Genomic DNA, 18,457 nt, shown 5'->3' on the forward strand with positions numbered 1-18,457 from the left:
TTTTATGAAGCTCCCATCTTGCACGTCGTTTGCCAGCATCAATAACCAACAGTCGGCACCCATCAAGTCTGCCGGCAGAACGGACAGACATAGCCGTTACAATCAAGATCGATGATTTGCGAACATTCGGCACATCTCCACCTCCAGCCAGCCTGTCCCGTTCGCTTGATGGGTTTCGGTAAGGAGTATGCGCTCTCGGTACTCTCCTTGTCCATCGCCTTCTCATCAATATCGGCGCTCTTCTGCAAGCTCTCCAGAAAGACCTCGAGTCGATCAAATGGATCAAGCACCGTAGACATTCTCGGAGACATGTCACCCAACATGGAGGCGGACTGTGGGTGCTCCGATTTGTAGTGCTCTTCGAGATGTATGCCCTGTTGGAATCCTTGTGAATGGCATCCCGGGTAGAGGCAATAGATCAAGTCATGGCACCTGCGTTTAGATGAGTATTAGTGTTTCGATTCGCAAGGCCGCAAGGTACGAGTCAAAGGGTCCAAAACTACCCTTGGCATTGTTCAGAAGCATGGGCACGCGGTGGCGGCTCAGGTCCCTTTGTCCTGCTTGGTCCTGTGACTTGGTCCGACATGAGAATGCGATTCCACAGACGTTTTGGCGTGGCGAGGAAAGGGGCTCGTTGAGTTGAGCGGCGCCTGGCGACTTCTGAATACAATATACACACCTCAAACGTGATGCTAAATGTTGTTGGCAGCGATACAGAGTCGGCCGAGACACTGGACATACGGTTGCATCAATATATCGCACGGGCAAGAGCAGAAAAGTGAGGATACCGAGGAGATTGGCTTAGTCAGTGCGTGTAGACCCGGTGAGAGATGGCATTCCCCGTACAAGGAAGGAGTTAGCTCGGTTGGGTGGGATCCTGCCTATTGTGCAGTATGTAGTACTAGTAACTACCTACCTAAGTAGGTAGTAGAAGTAGATGGTGGGCGTACGGGAATTAATACGGACATGGAGCAAGACAAAAAGAGAAAGGCGCGGCGCCCCATGTCCTGATTTGCTCATTGTCCATGGAGCGTTGACAACAGGTAACGTATGTACATACAGTGGGTGTACATCCATTGTGCGTCATCGGCTGGAAGCCATGCGGAATGCCGAGCGTTTCTTCACCGAGCTCTGCGAAATCATGAGTGCGAATCGTGATTACTATTCCCAACACCACGGGTTGGATGACGGCTGCGCATCTGGTTCTACGAGTCGACACCTTCTGGAGCATCCATCCAGTCTATGCCTACACGGGACGGGCCAGCCACAGCTAAATCCAAGTAGAACAACCCGATTACTGAGAGGCGCAGCGTCGTTGAGGGCGCAATTGGCTGCCTGGTTTGTTTCGACGCTTGCATTGACTCTTCTCCAGCGGCTTTGTCACACCTTGTCAACAGCACGGATGCACGTGTTTCCATCTGGAAGAAAGGCAACAAAGCGGGTGGTTTCCTGTCGACAAAGACTGTTGCACAATGCAATGAGCCACGCAGACAGTTGTGAAGGCCATGTGTTTGTTGCATGGCAATGATTCGCAAGGGCAACTAAACAAGCGGTTTCTTTTGGGAGATGCGACACTCGCCTGCACGCCGGCACGGATCGGATTCATCGACATTGATGGAAGATTGAAACGCAAACTGACGCATCAGCGGGCGCGAAGACGTGGAAGGAGCGAAGCAGCGCTCATGCGCAAGTCCCGACGCCCCAAGGCCCCAAAATTCCCAAACCGGGTCGATTATGTATGGAAGCCGAGCCTTTGCCGTCAGGTACTACGTGTACGCGGGCATTTACTAGATTCAATGGAAGCTGGGCAGAAGCCACGTCGAGGGGCAGGCCAAGACTAAATGTATCAGCTTTATCGATTGTATCGGGCTTTGGCCATTGTCGCCCAATCACTGCATTTGAAGGCCGTGCCATTCCGGCCTTGGTCTCCTTAGACTCTCATACCGGCCTACTCAAGTATTGGACAAGGAGTCATGACGACTCACTCACTGGCTGCTGAGAACTGCTGCTACCGCCAGTCATGCAACGCCATTGTCCCTGGTCTTGATCCTGGTCACCTCACCCAGCTTCTCATTTCAGCTGGCCCGGCTCAGCATTCGACTGGTCTTGATTTCGATTCTCAAATTTCCGCCGTCGCGCCCGACATAGACGGAAGGGGGGGTTAATTTACTTCAAATACCATTTACCCCTCCATGTGGTAGTATTGACTATTGATCCTCCTCGGGCGACCTTGTGCGACCTCCTCCATCCTGCTTACTCGAGAGCTGCAATCTCAAGGCCATGTCCATGTCGACTTGACCAAGCTGTCGACTGTTGGAGGCTGTTCATTGATGCATTGATTCATCGATTCATTCATTCATTGATTGATGCTTCCTGCTCACCCGCCGCAGCGCAATAGCCGCCCATCGCCCTGCGACAAGTCAGCGCTTTGCACAAAGGCATCGAGCCAACGTATTTATTTCATCTCCGCACCAGCTCGCCTTCTCTCCTTCACCCTGCCTTCGAAAACAACCGTCTCCCGCCCCCAGCCCAAGCGCCCATCTTGAATCGCAATTATACCATGTCCAGACGACCGCAGCTCTTCACCCATGGCCTGTCTGGCTTGTCGCAAGCCACCTCGGCCAATGACGCTCAGTCTCCCGCTGAACAGCGCGATAGTGCCAAGAAGAACTTCTTGAAGACAATGCGGGACCTGCCCACCCATCATGTCTGGAAGGTGTACTTTGCTAGGCAAGTAAAGAGCCGCTGCGTCCCACCCATGATGATGTGCAGCTCGCCGCAACTACCAGCACAAGCACGACACAGCTAACAAGCCCTCTCTCCTCAGGCCACCCCAAGACGAGTCCGGCCATGGCGAATACAACGTCCAGCTTGAGCAGCTCGGCTCCCAGATCGAAAGCGTCCAGGCGTTTTGGCGATACAACAATAATATGCCTGTGGATAAGCTAAAGATGCGCGAGTCCATCTATCTTTTCAAGGAGGGCTTCAAGCCCGTTTGGGAGGATCGCCGAAACATGCACGGTGGCAGCTGGACCTTCCGAGTCTCCAAGTCGATTGGTCCCGAGTTCTGGAACCAGGTGCAGTTGTTGGCTATTGGCGAGAAATTGGAAGAAGCTTTAGACGAAAGTGAGATGCCCTCCCCTGAAGCCTTGACGGACTTCTGTTGATCCCGCCTGTGTACGGGAATTGTCGCGATGCTTGATACTGACTATAATCACAGACGACCAACTATGTGGTGTTGGTTTTTCTGCCCGCTTCAGCGCACATCTCATCACCATCTGGCACCGCGAGTCATCCAAGCAAAAATCCGTAGATGGCATACTAGCCTGCATCAAGGGCAATCTGCCCCAGGAGCTTCTACCCAAGTCCGAAAACTACTTTTACAAACGACACCGCGACCACGCTGGATTCAAGACGCCTTCAGGGGCGCAGGCCGTCCTCGAATCGGGGCAACCTGCAGAGGAGTCAATTGTCACAGAGGCCAATCAGCCCGTAGTCAAAGTCGATCCGCCCTCGGCGCAATGAAACACAGACAGTGCTCCAACTATATGTTATTTCAGTCAGGTATTAGCAGGATGTTTGAGGAAACATGTCCGCATCCTGCCAAGTTGTCATATGTGACCCACCCAGTCAAAACCTAGGGTGAAAAAAGAAGGATGGCTATTGAATTTTGCATGGATTTATGGCGTTTCAGAGGGTACACTGCAGTATTTTCATATAACATGATGGGAAAATACCCCCTAAACCAACGCGGCTATTATGATTCCGCTATCTGAATGAAAATAACAAGACTTGGCTTCCTACGTCGATTCCAAGCCATGCAAGGGCCGTGACCACAAAAGCCCACGTAACTCAACAAAAGAAACAATGCGCCAAAACGAATCAGAGGCAACGATGCCAATGATGATGCCAGTAGCCCCAACTCCGCGCCTTGTAAATACCAATCCACTCCAAGTCACCACTCCCAGCAATCTCCCAACGTCCTTTACCAACCCTCCCGTCCCCCTATTCCTGCCTCTCACCATGTCCGTGATGCCAAAAAGTCACGGCCGCGTCAGTAATTGTCACCTCCAAACCCCAGCGCTCCTCATGACCCCATCAAACTCGTCCTCCCTGACGCCCCTCGCGACGCCGGCGCCCCCGTTCGCCTCCAGAATCATGTCCTTGAGCACCTCCTCGTCCACCTCCTCCTTCAGCACGGCGGCCACCCTCCGCAGGTGCGCGAGCGTAATAGGGCCCTCGGTCCCGTTGGTAAACAGCCGGTACGCCTCGTCGACCTGCGCCCGGTGCGCGGCGTCCGAGTCGTCCTCGTCGCGCGCGTGGAACTTGAGCGCGCATATCGCGAAGAAGGGCTCGTACGTGGCGTACCCTTCCTCCTCGGGGTCCAGGATCGACACAAACTCTGCGAGTTCAGACGGGGACGGCGGCACCCCCAGCGCCCTGGTATAATGGTAAACGAGAAGCCGTTAGCGTCGAGTCTGGTGGTTTGGCCATTGGCAGAGAGAGACATACGTGAGCGCGGACTTGACGTCGTCGATGGGCAGGACGCCGTTCTTCTCGCCGTCCATGGGCTCCGCGAACAGGCCCCATGCTTCCTTGATCTCGCCCTCTTCTTGGGCCGTGATGTTGTGCTCCTTGGCGAGCTTGGACGGCCGCGCCGCTGATGATGGGGCTGTTTTGCGCTTCGGCTAGGGGAGCTGTTAGCTTTTTTTGGGGGGGAGCCTTGGGAGGGGGATTGATTGTTATTACCATTGTGATTATTGTGTTTCTGAGGCGCGTTGTGGTGCAGAGTGGTTGATGTCACTTGGGGGTGAGGAGCTTCACGGAACAGTGCCGGATGCGCGGATGGTGAATTTTTCGCACGGTAAGAACCCCACATTGGCGGGTTTCTTAAACCGCTGGAGTTGGATGGAGAATTTTCTGGTTTTCTTTTTTTTTTTTTCCCGGGTTGACAGCCAAGGACGTTGCTTGCGGTGAACAGACAATTGACGTGTTGTTGAGTACGTTCGCGCTGCGATGGACGCCCTTGGTTACGAATCGCGACAAGTGTTGCTTGCTTCAAAATTTGCTAGAGCTTGCCGCAGTCTATCTTTTCCCAGAGCGAGCAAGTGTGGACAGTGAAGCAATAGCGAAATATGGTCATTGTTACGACTTTGATTTTCCTGGGGTTTCAGCTTATTGGTGCTGTTTATACGGTGCCTAGCTGTCCCTGGAGACATTCTTATTTTTGTTCAAGTGCCCTGCCTTTTTTTTTCTCATGTGCTATGTGCCTTGTGTGAATGAATGTAGTAGATACATGGTCTCAGGTTACATTTTAGATGGGGGTGGACTGAATTTGTCAGGCCCGTTTCAAGTGCAGGATGTATAAGATGCATTCCTCACTTGAAGTTGTTCTTCATCTCGCGGAGCTTGCCCATGACATCGACGGGGTCTGTTGCCCCTGTGGCCTTTTGAACAATGGGGTCCTGGGGAGTGTCAGTTCCGTGTGTGAGTTGGGCCTTTGAGGGACGGGAGAAGGGAGGGTTCCTACATTTAGACGCATGAATACGTTGTGTTGCTGGCCGGAGTTAGCTGTGCGTCGCGGTACGGAATGAAATGCCTGCTGGATGCAATGCGTACCTTTTCGTCGCCAATGGTAAACTTGCCCGTGGTGACTTGGTTGGTATCCGCAAATGCCTGCAACTTCTTGACGGGATCGCTTTGCAGTACGGAAATGGCAAACTTGACGTTTGACTTTGTGTATTCGTGCCCGGGCTGCGAGTTTGTTAGCAGCACGACTCTCTCAATCTTTGTCTGATCGCTCAATGGCTCCATCTTACATAGACGACTGTGTCGTTCGGCAAGGCGCCGAGTCTTTTGTTCAATGCCTCGTGCATCTCAGCGGCGTTTCCTTCAAAGAACTTGCCACATCCTGTCATAGAACCCATCCAGGTCCGTCCGTCAGTGTCTCTTGCCACAATCTGCCAGAGTTTTCCGATCCTACGCACCACTGATAAAGAGCGTGTCGCCCGTAAATACGGCCTTGCCCGAGTCGTCTTCCATGAAGAAACAGATGCTATCCTGCGTGTGGCACGGCGTATGAACGCCCTTGACCAGAATATCGCCCAGCTTGAACGTCTCCTCGTGCGCAGGCGTCTTGGTCACGCCCTCGCAGTTCTTGCCCCCGATAATTTGTAAATGCGGTGTCCCGAGCTCGGCCAGCTACCATGCATCATTAGCTTTCTGCAACGGGGTTGGTTTTCGGGCTCGCAACCATACCAGCTTCTTGTTGCCGCCTGCATGGTCCCAGTGACTACAAAGACAAACTCATTAGACGGAAAACATGAAAAAAAAAAAATCGATACACCCTCGCTCTCTCCTACCGCTACTAACTGATGGGTGTTGACGATGGCCGTCAAGTTAATTCTGCCTGAAGAGATGGCTTCTTTCAGAATAGGCGTAACCCTAACGTTGTCAGCGAGAATTCATTTAAAAAACAACCCCCTCATCATACATAAAGATGATACGCACTCTGGCGGATTGGCAGGGTCGATAATCACGGCATCCTTGGATTTGTCATCGACAACGAGGTAGGCGTAGTTGCTACTACTCCCGACCCCTAAATAAACAGTGTCAGCCATCCATGTCAGCTTTTTCTTCATAAAGAGCTCCCTCTCTCAACGGAGATGCAACTGGCGTGAGACGCACACATGGGGATCGACTGGATATGCATGTTGCGCTTGTTGTACTTGTTATACTGGACGAACTAGACAGAGAAGTCAGCAGCTACCCCATTGTTGACAGAGGTATGGATTTGCACCATACAGAATTATAAAAGCTCACTTTGTGCCTGGTGATCGGCGCCCTACGCACGAATTGTAGCATGAAGAAAGATGCCAAGCGAGAAGCCTGAAGGCGTGCTTTGTAATGGCTGGCGGCGGCTTGGGCGGGAGGTTAAACTCCGCCGCTGTGCATGGCGTTACATGTATGGCTTCACGTGATCGTGATATGAGCAACTCAGCACTTGCATATGCCCAGTTGCAGATTTGACAAACCGAAGCCACACCCACGACTGTAAGCTTCTTTTCCCTCCATTTTCTTGCACACGTAATGCACTAGCCGTAGCGCGTCTGTAGACAATGGCGTGCAGTGAAGCGGTATATTCGGTATAGACAGCCAGGATGATTGGCCTCAACTACGCTGGGCTCACCACTCCCCAAAATCCCGCTTCAGCTCATCCTCTCCCATGGCAACATTCACGTCCCTTCCACCCAGTCCTGTTTTCCCTTCTGTGATGGCACGATTCCGTGGGTCCCCCGAGCAGAAGAGCACGTAATGAGCACCTCACTTTCAGATTCCGTCGTGCTCATGGACATGATCAGAGGTATGTATGGGGCTCGCACAGCTGCAATTTTAGCAAAGACACTTGACCAAGATTTCTTCTCAAACTGCCGCAGCCAACATGCGGGTTCTCAGACCGGAATACGATATAGATATAGTCACGTACGCGGAACTCGGCAATCTAACCCGCGTCTGTATTATTCGCAGGGTAGCGAATGCAAGCAGATATAGCACGCCGTCACTATTGCTCAAGTCGGGCTTGCCCGGGGGCCTGCAGATGGGCCTGAAGGATGTGCTGCAGCAGACGGAGGACTTGTTGCGTCCGAAGCTGGAACGTGTGGTTGCTGAGCTGGGCGCTGGTCAGTCGCGATAGAAGAACTATCATCAGATGTTGTAGCGTGTATGGGTGAGGAGGCGAACCTCTGCCAAACCCGTGGCTGTAGAATGAAAGAATGCATGAGCTATACGTTGGTCTAACAGCACTAATACGATAGTTCGTGCCTCTTCATGAATCACTGTGTTCAAGTGGAACTTTGTAATGAAGCATCCATACAGATCCAAAAACTCCAAACGAGCTTCATCTTCAACTCTCTAAGGGGTATCATTTGTCTATCACACCATCCCAATCGGCTTCGCCTTCCACTCGCCTTCATACAGCCACCATCCGCAGCTACTCTCAGCAGCGGCACCATCCAGACTCTCTGCTTCTCCCTTGCCTCTGTCGTCGTCGTCGTCGTCGTCGTCGTCCTTCTCTTCATCCTCATTTTCTTCCTCTTCCGCTCTCATCATAATTTCCTTCGAAAGCTTCAAGCATCTCAGATACACCTGGTTCCCCGGCAATTCCGCCTGCAAGACGGCAATGACCGCCAACACTCTGTCTTTCTCAAACCCACCCAACCTACGCATCGTCTTCTCCCTCTGCGCATCATCCCCCTCTCCGCGGAGATATTCCAGCACCGCCTCCCTACAAGCATCATGTTTCGAACCCCTATTTTCATCAGCCAGGTCCTTCCAGTAGTAATCCCATATCCAAGCGAGCGCTTTGCGAGCCGCGGCACGTAGTTTCGCTAACGACGGCAACTGCTCGTGGGTAGCCTGGTGACGTAGTTCGACAAAGGTTGCAGGGAGGCCTATGGTCTTGGCGATGGAGTACATGCTTTGTTTGCGCTGCTTGTCCTGGTGCCCGTCCAGGAGGCCGGTGACAAAGCTGCCCGTCGTTAGCCATGATCGCTTGTTTGTGTACGTTTCATGTGTTCAGCAGGCTAAAAGGGCATCGTCAAGCAAGGGCCATGTTCAAAAACAGCAGAAACATGGCGTCCTTTTTCGCCCCAGTATCGGGTATTTTGGTTTATAGAGCATCACTCGAGCAACACCCAGCAACCAAAGACCATCATCACGCTCGCAAGGACATAAAGCAGTTTATGTTACAGCACGGCGCAATGCAACACCGCCAAGGTGGAGTAACACGAGATGAACAACCATAGACGGCACGAAAAGGGGGTCAAGAAAGCAAAGACGAAGGAAGAAAAGCATCATGCGCATGAGTATAAAACACATGCAAAAAAACCCACGTACCGACTAAAGGCAGCTGAGTAGGCTGCTCGCACAGCATAACTGCCCCCGGCGTCAGCACTCCCAAGATGATCGCTCAAGACGGCTGCCGTCAGGAGAGCGGTGGCCTCCACTAGATGGGGGCAGTTCCCGCGCTGCATCCACATGGAAACGCGAGCCACGGCCTGCCTTTGCTGGTCGGTAGTGTCACCGTCACCGTCTGCGCTTTGACTGGGCGGGCTCCTTGCATGATGGTCTTTATTCGAAACCTCGCTGCCTTCAGGATGCGACGCGTAACGGCGGGCGGGACTCGGGCGCGAAGAGATGTCGCTACTTGCCGCGTAGAACTGATCCCGTACTAGGAGCAGCTCGTTTCTGTCCCACCAAGGCGTCAGGACGTACTGCACCATGGGCGGCAACCGTCCGGGCTGCTGCCCTGTGTTGTAGTTGGTACGTAGCCGCTTGCTGGGAGGCTGCGGCGGGGCAAGACGGATTCGGGGCCGTAGGAGAGATGATGGAGAGAAAAAGTCTCCAGGTACGTAGATTGTCGGCAGAAGATGATTACTAGGCGATGACTGCGCGACGGGCCAGAGAGAGGAAGGGGGGGGGCGTGTGATGAATGTAATGTTGCTTTGGCGTTGATAGTCTTCTGCTGTGTGGATTCACCGGCGACGGACAACCACCGACCATCAACCACCCGAACCGTCTTTCAATAATTCCAGGGAAAGGTCGCCCATGGAAGGAAGCTTTTCAAAAAGCCCTAGATTGCCAGGAATTATTAAGACGAAGAAGGGAAAGGGGGAAAGGGGTCTTTACGGAGTACCTGGTCGCTATTTGGTCCTCAGCGGCATGGCCAGGCTCCCAGGCTGTTCATCTGCTCCACATGACGTCGAACAAGACGGGGCGACGGGAAAAGTTCATGCGTGGTGATGGGCCGTGATGAGCTGTTTGGTGTTATGGGAGAACAAGTCGCAGGCAAGGTGCAGGCAGCGTACAGGTCGCCGGGCCGATAATGGTTGGGATGTTGAGATGGCTGGATCAGTTGCTCCGCTGCGAATCCACATGTGAAGCGCTAGAAACGGCACGGAACAATGCCAGGCCTTCTGCTTTCCAGTGTTCGGATGTTCGGGCAAAGGGTCGACGGTGGTACCCGGCACTCGCTGCTCGGTACCAGGCAGGAGGCAGGAGGTCAATAGTAAATTAGCCCGCTTTATCACGGTGCTCTGCAAGGCTCGGTCTTGGCGGCGAACATTGTACATACGGCGTACTCATGTGGCCGCGGGCCTGTTGCTCTTTCCTCACGATGCTTCGACTACGCAGTCTCGCGCAGCTGCGTGGCCTGCCTCTGCGCATGGCATTTACCGGCAACTCGCATAGTGAGCAGATGACATGTCGTGTGCCTGTCACGCTGTGTCATGTTGAATACCCGACGAGGAGGAGCGCCGCATTCTCGGGTCAAAAACCTTGAACCCCAGCGGCTATAAACCTCTTGTTAAGCTAAGGCACCCTTGGCGCATCCCACCAGACCTGACTCAGTGCCTGTCAGTGACACTGGACATCTCACGCTACTCCGTATGTATGTACTGTGCGCCTGCCCGCAGTAATGGCTTGGGGTCATTGTTTATCGCGGCATGCCTGGCTGGCTGGTTCGCTGGACGCCCCTCAGACCATGGCCTGCCGCGTCCGCCTTTTAGCATCGCCGAGGACGCCACAGCCCAGTTTGCCCGCGTCCGCTTCTGTTAGGCTCTTCATCGTTTCAAGATGGCCCTATTTTCGTCTGGCGGTGAAAATCACAAACGTGCCGGTTGCCAACCAGGGAAATCCGCGTCACACGCATTTGATACCTGGACAATCCAGCCGGCCGGCCGACGCAGGTCGGGCCCATTCGCCTCGCCAGTCACGTCGACCGTCGCACTACAGTTGCACTGCGAAGCCATGGATATGATGCAAAAGCAATCAATCAGTCAAGCAGTCATCACATGGCCCGCGCTGGACGCTGGAAGCCATCAGCCACAAATAGAGGGGTAAAGAGAGCAAGTGATACATGCGAGGCGGGGGAGGAAACCCGGACGCCCGCCGACGTAATACTTGCACTCATTGCATTGACAGCACTCCGTACGGAGTACATACAAGTACATCCAGTGCATGCCCAGGAGCCAAGAGCCACAACCTGGCTCCTGCAAAGCTCGCAGCAACTACGTCGATCTGTGTGGCGCAGCTACAGTGCACTTTGACCTGCGACTTGTCCCCTGTCCTCTTGTCTTGCCCTCCAGTCGCAGAAACAGCACTTGAGGCCAGTGGGGAAAGATAATAATGGTCCAACTCCAACGCGCAGCAAAAAAAAAAAAGGCGCCGCGAGAAACACACGCTTGGTCCCTTCCCTTGCCTCCTCCCCCCGTCGTAGTACTAGTGGAGATGGGGCCTCACCCAGACTTCACCCGGCACAAGCCCAGGCCAGCCCAAAAACAGCATGCCTAACTACACGCTCGGCGGCCAAAAGTGTCCAGTCAAGTCTGCCTCCATGTCCCCTTGCCCACCCCGTCAGCAGGGCCATCTCCCCATCCCCAATCTCCATGGTACGCGGCAGGAAGTAAAACAGGGCAATAATACCACTTCGTATTACCAAGGGGGGAAAAAAAATTCACCCACTCGCCAGCAAAAGCCAACATCTGCCCCCCCTTGGCTAAGAAGAAAGAAGGGAAAAAGGGCGTCCAAGGCCTCCAAAATGTTACCAAACCAACATGTGCACTCCACACCCCAAGCATGCCGAACGCCTCATACATACATACCTATTAAGCAGGTATGCAGTACTCCGTACATTACATGCACGCACTCAAAACGCAACCGCGCTCCTTCCCTCCAAATCTGCAGCCTCCAGCGCCGGACATGTCCCCGTCCCATGCTCATCACTCACTCACTCTCCGCGCCTGTCACCGTCTCTCACACACGCTCACTGATGAAAAATGTTTCCACCCACGCCCACACCCACGAACCACCCGACACACCCCCCCGACCCGACGCACAGATCCGCTGCGACACATGTTTGACAGGGGCACCCCCCAGCTTTTTTTCCACAGCGGCTCTTCGTTCCCTTTTTTTTTTGAGCCGGGGGGGGGGGCCTCCCTACCTCCTTAGTCCTCCTTCTTCTCTTGTAACGTGGGGCACGCGCTTTGTTTCCTGGTCCCCTTCGGGCCCCCCCGGGGGGGAAACTCGAGAGCAGGAGGGTTCAAAGCGGGCCACTATTGGCTGGCCCTACTTTTTATCCCCCGGCAAATGCTGGCTTTGTTTTAAAATAATAAAAAAGGGTGCCAAGACGAGTTTAGTTGCACAGGAGCACAGGCCGAAAAAAAAAAAGGCGGCTAACACACACAACTTCCATGTCTGGCTGGGACAAGCACGAGAGCACCTGGTTCTTGTTCCATGCAGTTCGAGGTGCAGTTTGTGCATTGTACGGAGTACATCCCTTTGAATGTGCGCAGGTCTAATTTTTGTAATATACAGGTTGTTAAGATTTTAAAAATACCCAAGTATATAAAAATATATTAATTATTATTATTAATATAAAAGTATTTTTAAGTATCTTTAAATATCATAAAAGAGGTGGGTTGAATACATCAACTGGACCTGCGCACATTTAAAGGGATACATAGCTACAAGGCTCCAGCTCCAATCAAAAACGGGCCTGGTACATGAGTAATACTAGACAACATTGAACCATGACCAGGGCTAATTTGGCTCCAATTGCGGTGAGCCAGCTCTTTCACCACGCAGATATCCATTACGCCTATATCGCACTTGCACTATTCCTCGAAGTCTTTTTTGATTGCACTTTGATACCATGTATGTATTCAAGGGGTGGCGGCTGCTAGCTAGCCTGCTTTGTCTGCTCCCCTGCCTAGCTACTAGACTTTCCTCGAGCGTATGCTACTCGTACAGTTTCCCTTTTTTTTTGGGCCATTCCTCGTCTCCTCTCTTCCAGTCGCCTCTTTACCAGGCCACAGATTTTTGTCCCTGGTTTGCTCCTGATTTAGCGCCGTCCTTGTACCCAAAAGATCCCATTCCGCCATGTCCATCCCAGAAGTCTTGTATGTATGTATGCATTTTGAGCTCCGGGCTGTCTAGAAATAGCCACCGAAAATAAAAATAAAAATAAAAAATACAGTCAGACATAACGCTCCAATTCATATCGCTCCCAATAAATAGACAAAAAATAAACACAAAACGGGAGAGAAGAGAGGGTGTAACTTCGCCGGAAGCAAATTCCCCGCTCGTTGGGAATTCACATGTGAAATCTTAAGGCCAAATCACCGGTCACTCAACCTCTCATTGAGATGCCGGCTTTCCACTATCGTTGAGCAAACGTCACCACATATATCATTCGGAGTCATCCTCGTCGTCTTCCTCTTCCTCCCCATCTTCCTCTGTTTCGTCTTCCGCCTTTGGGGGTTCCCAAGTCTCTTCAAGCTTGAGACCCTTGCCTTGGGGCTCATGAGGTCGGTACGATGATCCCAAAAGTGACGAAACAGTTGTTCGATAGTTGTTCAGTTGAGGGTCCTCAGCAAGCTTGTCGGGAGTATCGTACAAGCCCATGCCAACAAGAATCTCACCCTCTTCTTCAGGTTCATCCAAAGGCTCATATGAGACAGCTGCCTCGGACACTGTTGGCTGCTGCTGTGTCTGGGAGAAGGCCTCGGGAGTAGGTGGAGTGGTGTTGTTGAATCCATGTGCAATAAACGTATTCCAGTCCAGGCCATACGCGTCCGAAGTCTTTGCATTCGATGAGTTGTTGAGCGTTGCGAAAGGCTCACTGACAGCCTGGATATCAGGGCCAGTGTACGCGTGACCTGGCTTCTGACATGCATCCCATCCGTCGGACTGCGCAAACTGCGTGTTCTCTGCCTCAGAGAACAACGGTAACGGAGAAAAAGTAGATGAAGGCGATGTGTCGTTGGAGTACGAAGTCATCATCGGAGAAAATTGAGCCTGGCTACCGTAGAAATCGTTGGAATCAACGCCATACATATTTGGCGTTGGAAAGGGCAGACCGGCCAATTGGTGGTGGTGGTGCTGCTGCTGCTGATGTTGTGTCTGTTGCAGAAAGACGGGTTGTTGGGGGATTTGAACATGATATGAAGACGGATGCCAGCTGAGAGGTCGGGTTGGCTCCTTTCGTGAGGGTGTAGAGTCAATATGTTGATGCTGAGGAATAGAAAGATAATCAAGCATCGGTTGCTGCTTTCGACCGGTCCACACATCACCGCCCATCATTGTTCGTCTCCGGTTCGACATGGTTGAGGAAGATCTGGGGCTGTTATTGGTGCTATTGGGTTTCGATATTCGCATGGCTGTTCCTGCTCGTTGCTGTCCTCCAGATCCCCGTGATAGCCGTCTTGCTGCCTGTGAAATGGCCGTCCGGGTTGATAAATCGTCCAAAAAGACACCTTGGGGATACGATAGTGGTAACGTATCGGGAGTATACCCTCCGTATGTTGGATACATCATATTGTGAGAAGAGTGTGTGCTATCGATGGCACACGCACGACTCGATTATTGTGCGGGAGAAGAGTGGTAGGCAAAGAATGGAGAAGTCGGTAAAGCGTTATATTATGTTATAAATATGTGAGTATATATTTGTGTCTGAAAGAACATGGTCCAGATGCACTGCAAAAGTGAAAGAGGTCCTCGAGGCTATTTAGATATGTAAGTTCGGGGCGGGAGTGTGGAATATCAAGGGGGGTGCGGTTTAGACAGATCGAGCAAACAACAACACCCCTCATCTGTGTGAAAGTAGGCAAGAGAGGACGGCCCAAGCCCATTGCTCTGGTAGCCGGCGCCAGATCCAAACCCAGCACATGGATCATGGATCTGAGAGTAAGCCAAGCGAAGTACACATGGAGGATAATAAACGGCATTGCTTGGCCTGACGTTCGTCCTGGAGATGGGTCGTCAAACGTGCGGGTTGCATGTCCATGGCCCGCGCAAAGATCTGAGAAGGGGGGTACGCCCAGGCCCGGTATTGCATCCACGCCCTGCCTGTTGATCCCCGACTCGTCGCTCGGTGCGGAAGGCAACGCTCATGGTCGGGATGGCCTTCCTTGCCAAGTTGCTTTTGGCTTTCAAGCCGCTCCTTCAAGGGAAAGGGCAAATGGGGTCAGGGTGAGGGTAGCAATATTCAGAATCCAGGGGGTGCAAACATGTTGTGGGTGCAGATGCGAGCGTGTGTGATCTGCACCTGCGTCATACAGCCTACATACAGGCGGAGGCTCTCAAGGGTGTCTCATCGGATGGATTCCAGGATGCAAAGGCAAAAAAGGAAGCAGTGCAAAAATAAAAAAGGGTTCCATAATCTGGGGGGGCGGCCGTTCCGAGAGACAATAGCGCGCCAGCAGTGTGTGTGGGCACCTGGATTGTCTCCTTGCGGACATGGACTCAGTGCTCTCTCTGCACGGAACACGGTACGGAGTAGCATGTAGTGAATCCACCACCACTGGATGCACTGGATGCGGCGTTGCCACCAACTATTAGTTGTTGTCCTTGGTTATGTGGCACTCTCTCCAACCGAAGCCTCCCCGGCATCGACGGTGGTTGACCCTTGGCTATGGAGACGCCTTGGTTTTCAACAGTTGTGATGCCGGGTCCATTTGCTTGCTTGTTTTTTCCGTGTCTCTGCGTTCCCTTATCAACTGCATGCTCGTTAAGCTAGCAATAGCGACGTATTGGAGACCCACGCCGGATAGCCAAGACAGCTGTCATTGTACATGAGGGCAGATCGACTGTCGTATACTACCACCAAAAACGTTCAAAGTACCGAATATGCCGGTTGGTGTCTCCCGGTCAAATAGGGCAGCCGTTCCTGCGTCACAGGACCGAGCCCTTCGTGTCAAGGAATAGCGGATTGTCGTACATACAAACAGCAGCATGTGCTTGGTCTGCGCCGCTTTTGGCAGGACCGACAGGGTCATGAATTGCACCAGCGTCCAAGGTCAACCAAAGGCCCGACCAAGGAGAGAGAGAGGGAGAGTTGACTTGACGACCGGGATCATGGGCGTCCGGTCTAAACTGTGACCTAGGCAATTAGGAAGCCCGGCGTCAGGCGATTGCGCCGCCTGGGCGGTTCCAGAGCACAAGGCTGCCGCCAAAGGCATGCATGCATGGAGGCAAGATGGGAGAGCCTGGGAGCATGAACGCCATTTGTCCATCCTTGCCGTTGGAAGCAAGACAGGGAGGGAGAAGCATCAAGTCCACCCATGGGCGTTCCCTTAACAAACTGAGGCTGGTCAATCCCCACGGCCTTTGTGGCGGAAAATAGGCCTGGCCTCTTTTCCAGCACGAGGGCCATATTTGCACTCCGTACATACATATGAACTTTGCGTTGCAACAAGCCGAATATCATTCAAGTGCCAAAAATACTACCCTGCAAGCTCTCGAAAACATCCGGAAGTGAGTCACGACAAAATAGAGGTCCCAGTTTTTGACTGAAGGGACGGCTTTGCAGGTAGATGGCCTCATAGTGGCGCTCGCTTGAAAGGGTGACGGCGACAAGGTTCGAGCCAAATCCATCGTCACGGCCAGAAAGTGGAAAGCAGTACTAGTAGTTGCAATAGGAGCTCAAGGACGAGTCTATGTATGTAGAGAGGATCAACTGGTGGCACATGCCAGAAAATGTGATTCACGTCTCCCAACAGCGCTGTGTGAATTGCACATCACGAGAGGCCGGCTGAGGCTCACGGAATCAGGTGGGTCGATCCAGTAAGGGAGTCCTGGATCACTGGCTTGTTTTAAATATACCCTTGGGTGCAAAACTGTACCTGGTCACCAGTTAGGGACATGTCGGCTATGGCCAGGCGTGGGGGGTCTGCGGATCAGGCTCACACATCTGTCGCCAAAGAAATCCAGACGTCAGCAGGCAAACCACTGCACGCCACTGATAATAACCATGTGTACTACTAGTAGCTCTGTTCTTGGATACTAGTACATAGGCCGCGTTTAGGAGCAATTCCATGGCAATGAAAGTCGACTGCAGCCCTCGGCGATACAACCAAGGATTTTAACCCTGGGGCTCCTCCGCACAACAAATACGCTTCTTTTCTTTGCTCTGCATGAATAGATGAGGCTCGGGAGGGCAGGCTGCGTGCAATTGTAGACTCCACCCCGGCCGCCTTCATCCTGAATTCTTGAACGGGCACGTATTCAAGCCCGATATGTGCTCGGTCACACCTGCAGTAGTAACGCAGCAAAAACTGTTGGTCGTCCCGGGGTGTGTGGATGTGCCTGTTGGGGCTATGCAGCCAAAACTTTACAGAGCACAGCCGGCACAACATGAAGCAAATCAAGGAGAATCAACGATACTAGCCACAGATCTGGAAAGAGACATTATTAGCGACCGGGAATACCAGGATAGCGTAGGGTCGCGCTAGCCTGCTGTACCCAGGGATGGCAACAATTCTTGTACCTAGATGCTGGCTCGGTTTCTCTCGACAGTTTGACCCCACCTCTTCATTCGTCAGAGACATCAACCCGGGGCTGAAGTTGGCTGCCACAAAGCGGAGACCCGAACAGACCATATCCGCTCAATTGCTAGAAGGTTAGCCAAGCGGGTAGAGCGGACTGATCCTCACCTTGGACATGTATTGAGATAATAACTCGTATGACTGCATAGCATATACAGGGCATTCGGCCAACTCGGTAGCTGGCACCCATGATGATGTGGTTTTTTCCATCCCGTAGAAATATCCACATGTTTCCAATAAGAAGTAGATGAATAGATAAACCGCTGCAGTACAAAAACGTCTTCCGGGTCTGTCGTCCAGTAATTGTGTGTCTGCGTGGTACAGCACGAGAGTTCCTGGCACGCCTCTATGCACACAACCATACCACTGTGCGGCCAATGTCGCAATCATAGGCTCGCTGCTGCCACGGCGGAGCGGACAGAGTGGCTTGCTCATACAAACTTTGTCAAAGTACTGAGTGAACGATAACAGTCTGAATATCAGGCGCTACTGTGAGCCCAGGTGAAACGGCGAGGAAGAGTAGGCTTCGGATGGGGCATCATGATCCGAAGCATGACATCAAGATATCGTTGAGGCCTTCATGGCATTGATAGGCAGCTGAGCCAAGCATCTCAACAATGCTGGAGCAATCTAACCATGTTGTGACATCAACAAAAAAATGTCTCTTGCGTCGCATTGACCGAGTCTGCAGCCATAGGACCCATACCACAGATGCCAATGGCAATAGCTCGAGTTTCCGAAACCAGCTGTGGGTGATTGATTACCGATTGATACATATGTATGTACGTACCAGTATTTGATATTGTGCCAAGGATGAGAAGGCTGTGCCACACACGGCGGAAGGCGGATACATGGTCGTCCCACCTCCACCACCGTCAGCACCGATCAGCATCCACAAGGGTCCTCCGTTCCGCCGCGAGCCCGGGCCCGGAAGCACAATGATTAGTGGCAACGGAATGGCTAGGTTGTGACATTGATGAAGCGTCATCGACAAAAGAGGGGGTATACGCTTGCTGGCAAGACAGTCAATCTCTTGGGCTCAAAGAGAAAATGTATTATCTTATACGGGAGCGTCG

The 18,457-nt window shown here is 52.5% G+C and overlaps 7 protein-coding genes across 7 annotated transcripts; 2 read left to right on the forward strand and 5 right to left on the reverse strand.

Annotated features, from left to right (window-relative positions):
• Window positions 1–62: 62 nt before the first annotated feature.
• On the reverse strand, window positions 63–299 carry G6M90_00g096910 (uncharacterized protein; the record flags this gene model as incomplete). Its single annotated transcript, XM_066131517.1, has 1 exon — window positions 63–299. The coding sequence occupies one exon, from the start codon at window positions 297–299 to the stop codon at window positions 63–65; it is 237 nt and encodes a 78-aa protein (XP_065987712.1).
• A 2,261-nt stretch (window positions 300–2,560) lies between these two features.
• On the forward strand, window positions 2,561–3,525 carry EIF4E2 (Eukaryotic translation initiation factor 4E type 2; the record flags this gene model as incomplete). Its single annotated transcript, XM_066131518.1, has 3 exons — window positions 2,561–2,766; window positions 2,828–3,126; window positions 3,221–3,525. The coding sequence occupies 3 exons, from the start codon at window positions 2,561–2,563 to the stop codon at window positions 3,523–3,525; spliced, it is 810 nt and encodes a 269-aa protein (XP_065987599.1).
• Window positions 3,526–4,064: 539 nt separating this feature from the next.
• On the reverse strand, window positions 4,065–4,752 carry CETN1 (Centrin-1; the record flags this gene model as incomplete). Its single annotated transcript, XM_014691158.1, has 3 exons — window positions 4,065–4,440; window positions 4,513–4,688; window positions 4,750–4,752. 3 exons carry the CDS (start codon window positions 4,750–4,752, stop codon window positions 4,065–4,067), a joined length of 555 nt encoding a protein of 184 aa, XP_014546644.1.
• Window positions 4,753–5,378: 626 nt separating this feature from the next.
• On the reverse strand, window positions 5,379–6,864 carry G6M90_00g096940 (uncharacterized protein; the record flags this gene model as incomplete). The annotated part of the gene is made up of 10 exons (XM_014691157.2): window positions 5,379–5,465; window positions 5,531–5,557; window positions 5,620–5,754; window positions 5,820–5,911; window positions 5,988–6,201; window positions 6,259–6,292; window positions 6,373–6,444; window positions 6,511–6,598; window positions 6,688–6,745; window positions 6,823–6,864. The coding sequence occupies 10 exons, from the start codon at window positions 6,862–6,864 to the stop codon at window positions 5,379–5,381; spliced, it is 849 nt and encodes a 282-aa protein (XP_014546643.2).
• A 450-nt stretch (window positions 6,865–7,314) lies between these two features.
• G6M90_00g096950 (uncharacterized protein) lies at window positions 7,315–7,693 on the forward strand (the record flags this gene model as incomplete). The annotated part of the gene is made up of 2 exons (XM_066131519.1): window positions 7,315–7,363; window positions 7,437–7,693. The coding sequence occupies 2 exons, from the start codon at window positions 7,315–7,317 to the stop codon at window positions 7,691–7,693; spliced, it is 306 nt and encodes a 101-aa protein (XP_065987725.1).
• Window positions 7,694–7,932: 239 nt separating this feature from the next.
• Window positions 7,933–9,281, reverse strand: las1 (Pre-rRNA-processing protein las1; the record flags this gene model as incomplete). The annotated part of the gene is made up of 2 exons (XM_014691156.2): window positions 7,933–8,527; window positions 8,896–9,281. 2 exons carry the CDS (start codon window positions 9,279–9,281, stop codon window positions 7,933–7,935), a joined length of 981 nt encoding a protein of 326 aa, XP_014546642.2.
• A 3,964-nt stretch (window positions 9,282–13,245) lies between these two features.
• Window positions 13,246–14,160, reverse strand: G6M90_00g096970 (uncharacterized protein; the record flags this gene model as incomplete). Its single annotated transcript, XM_014691155.2, has 1 exon — window positions 13,246–14,160. The coding sequence occupies one exon, from the start codon at window positions 14,158–14,160 to the stop codon at window positions 13,246–13,248; it is 915 nt and encodes a 304-aa protein (XP_014546641.2).
• Window positions 14,161–18,457: the final 4,297 nt, after the last annotated feature.

This window comes from Metarhizium brunneum, chromosome 6, assembly GCF_013426205.1.
Source record: "Metarhizium brunneum chromosome 6, complete sequence".
NCBI lineage: Eukaryota > Fungi > Ascomycota > Sordariomycetes > Hypocreales > Clavicipitaceae > Metarhizium > Metarhizium brunneum.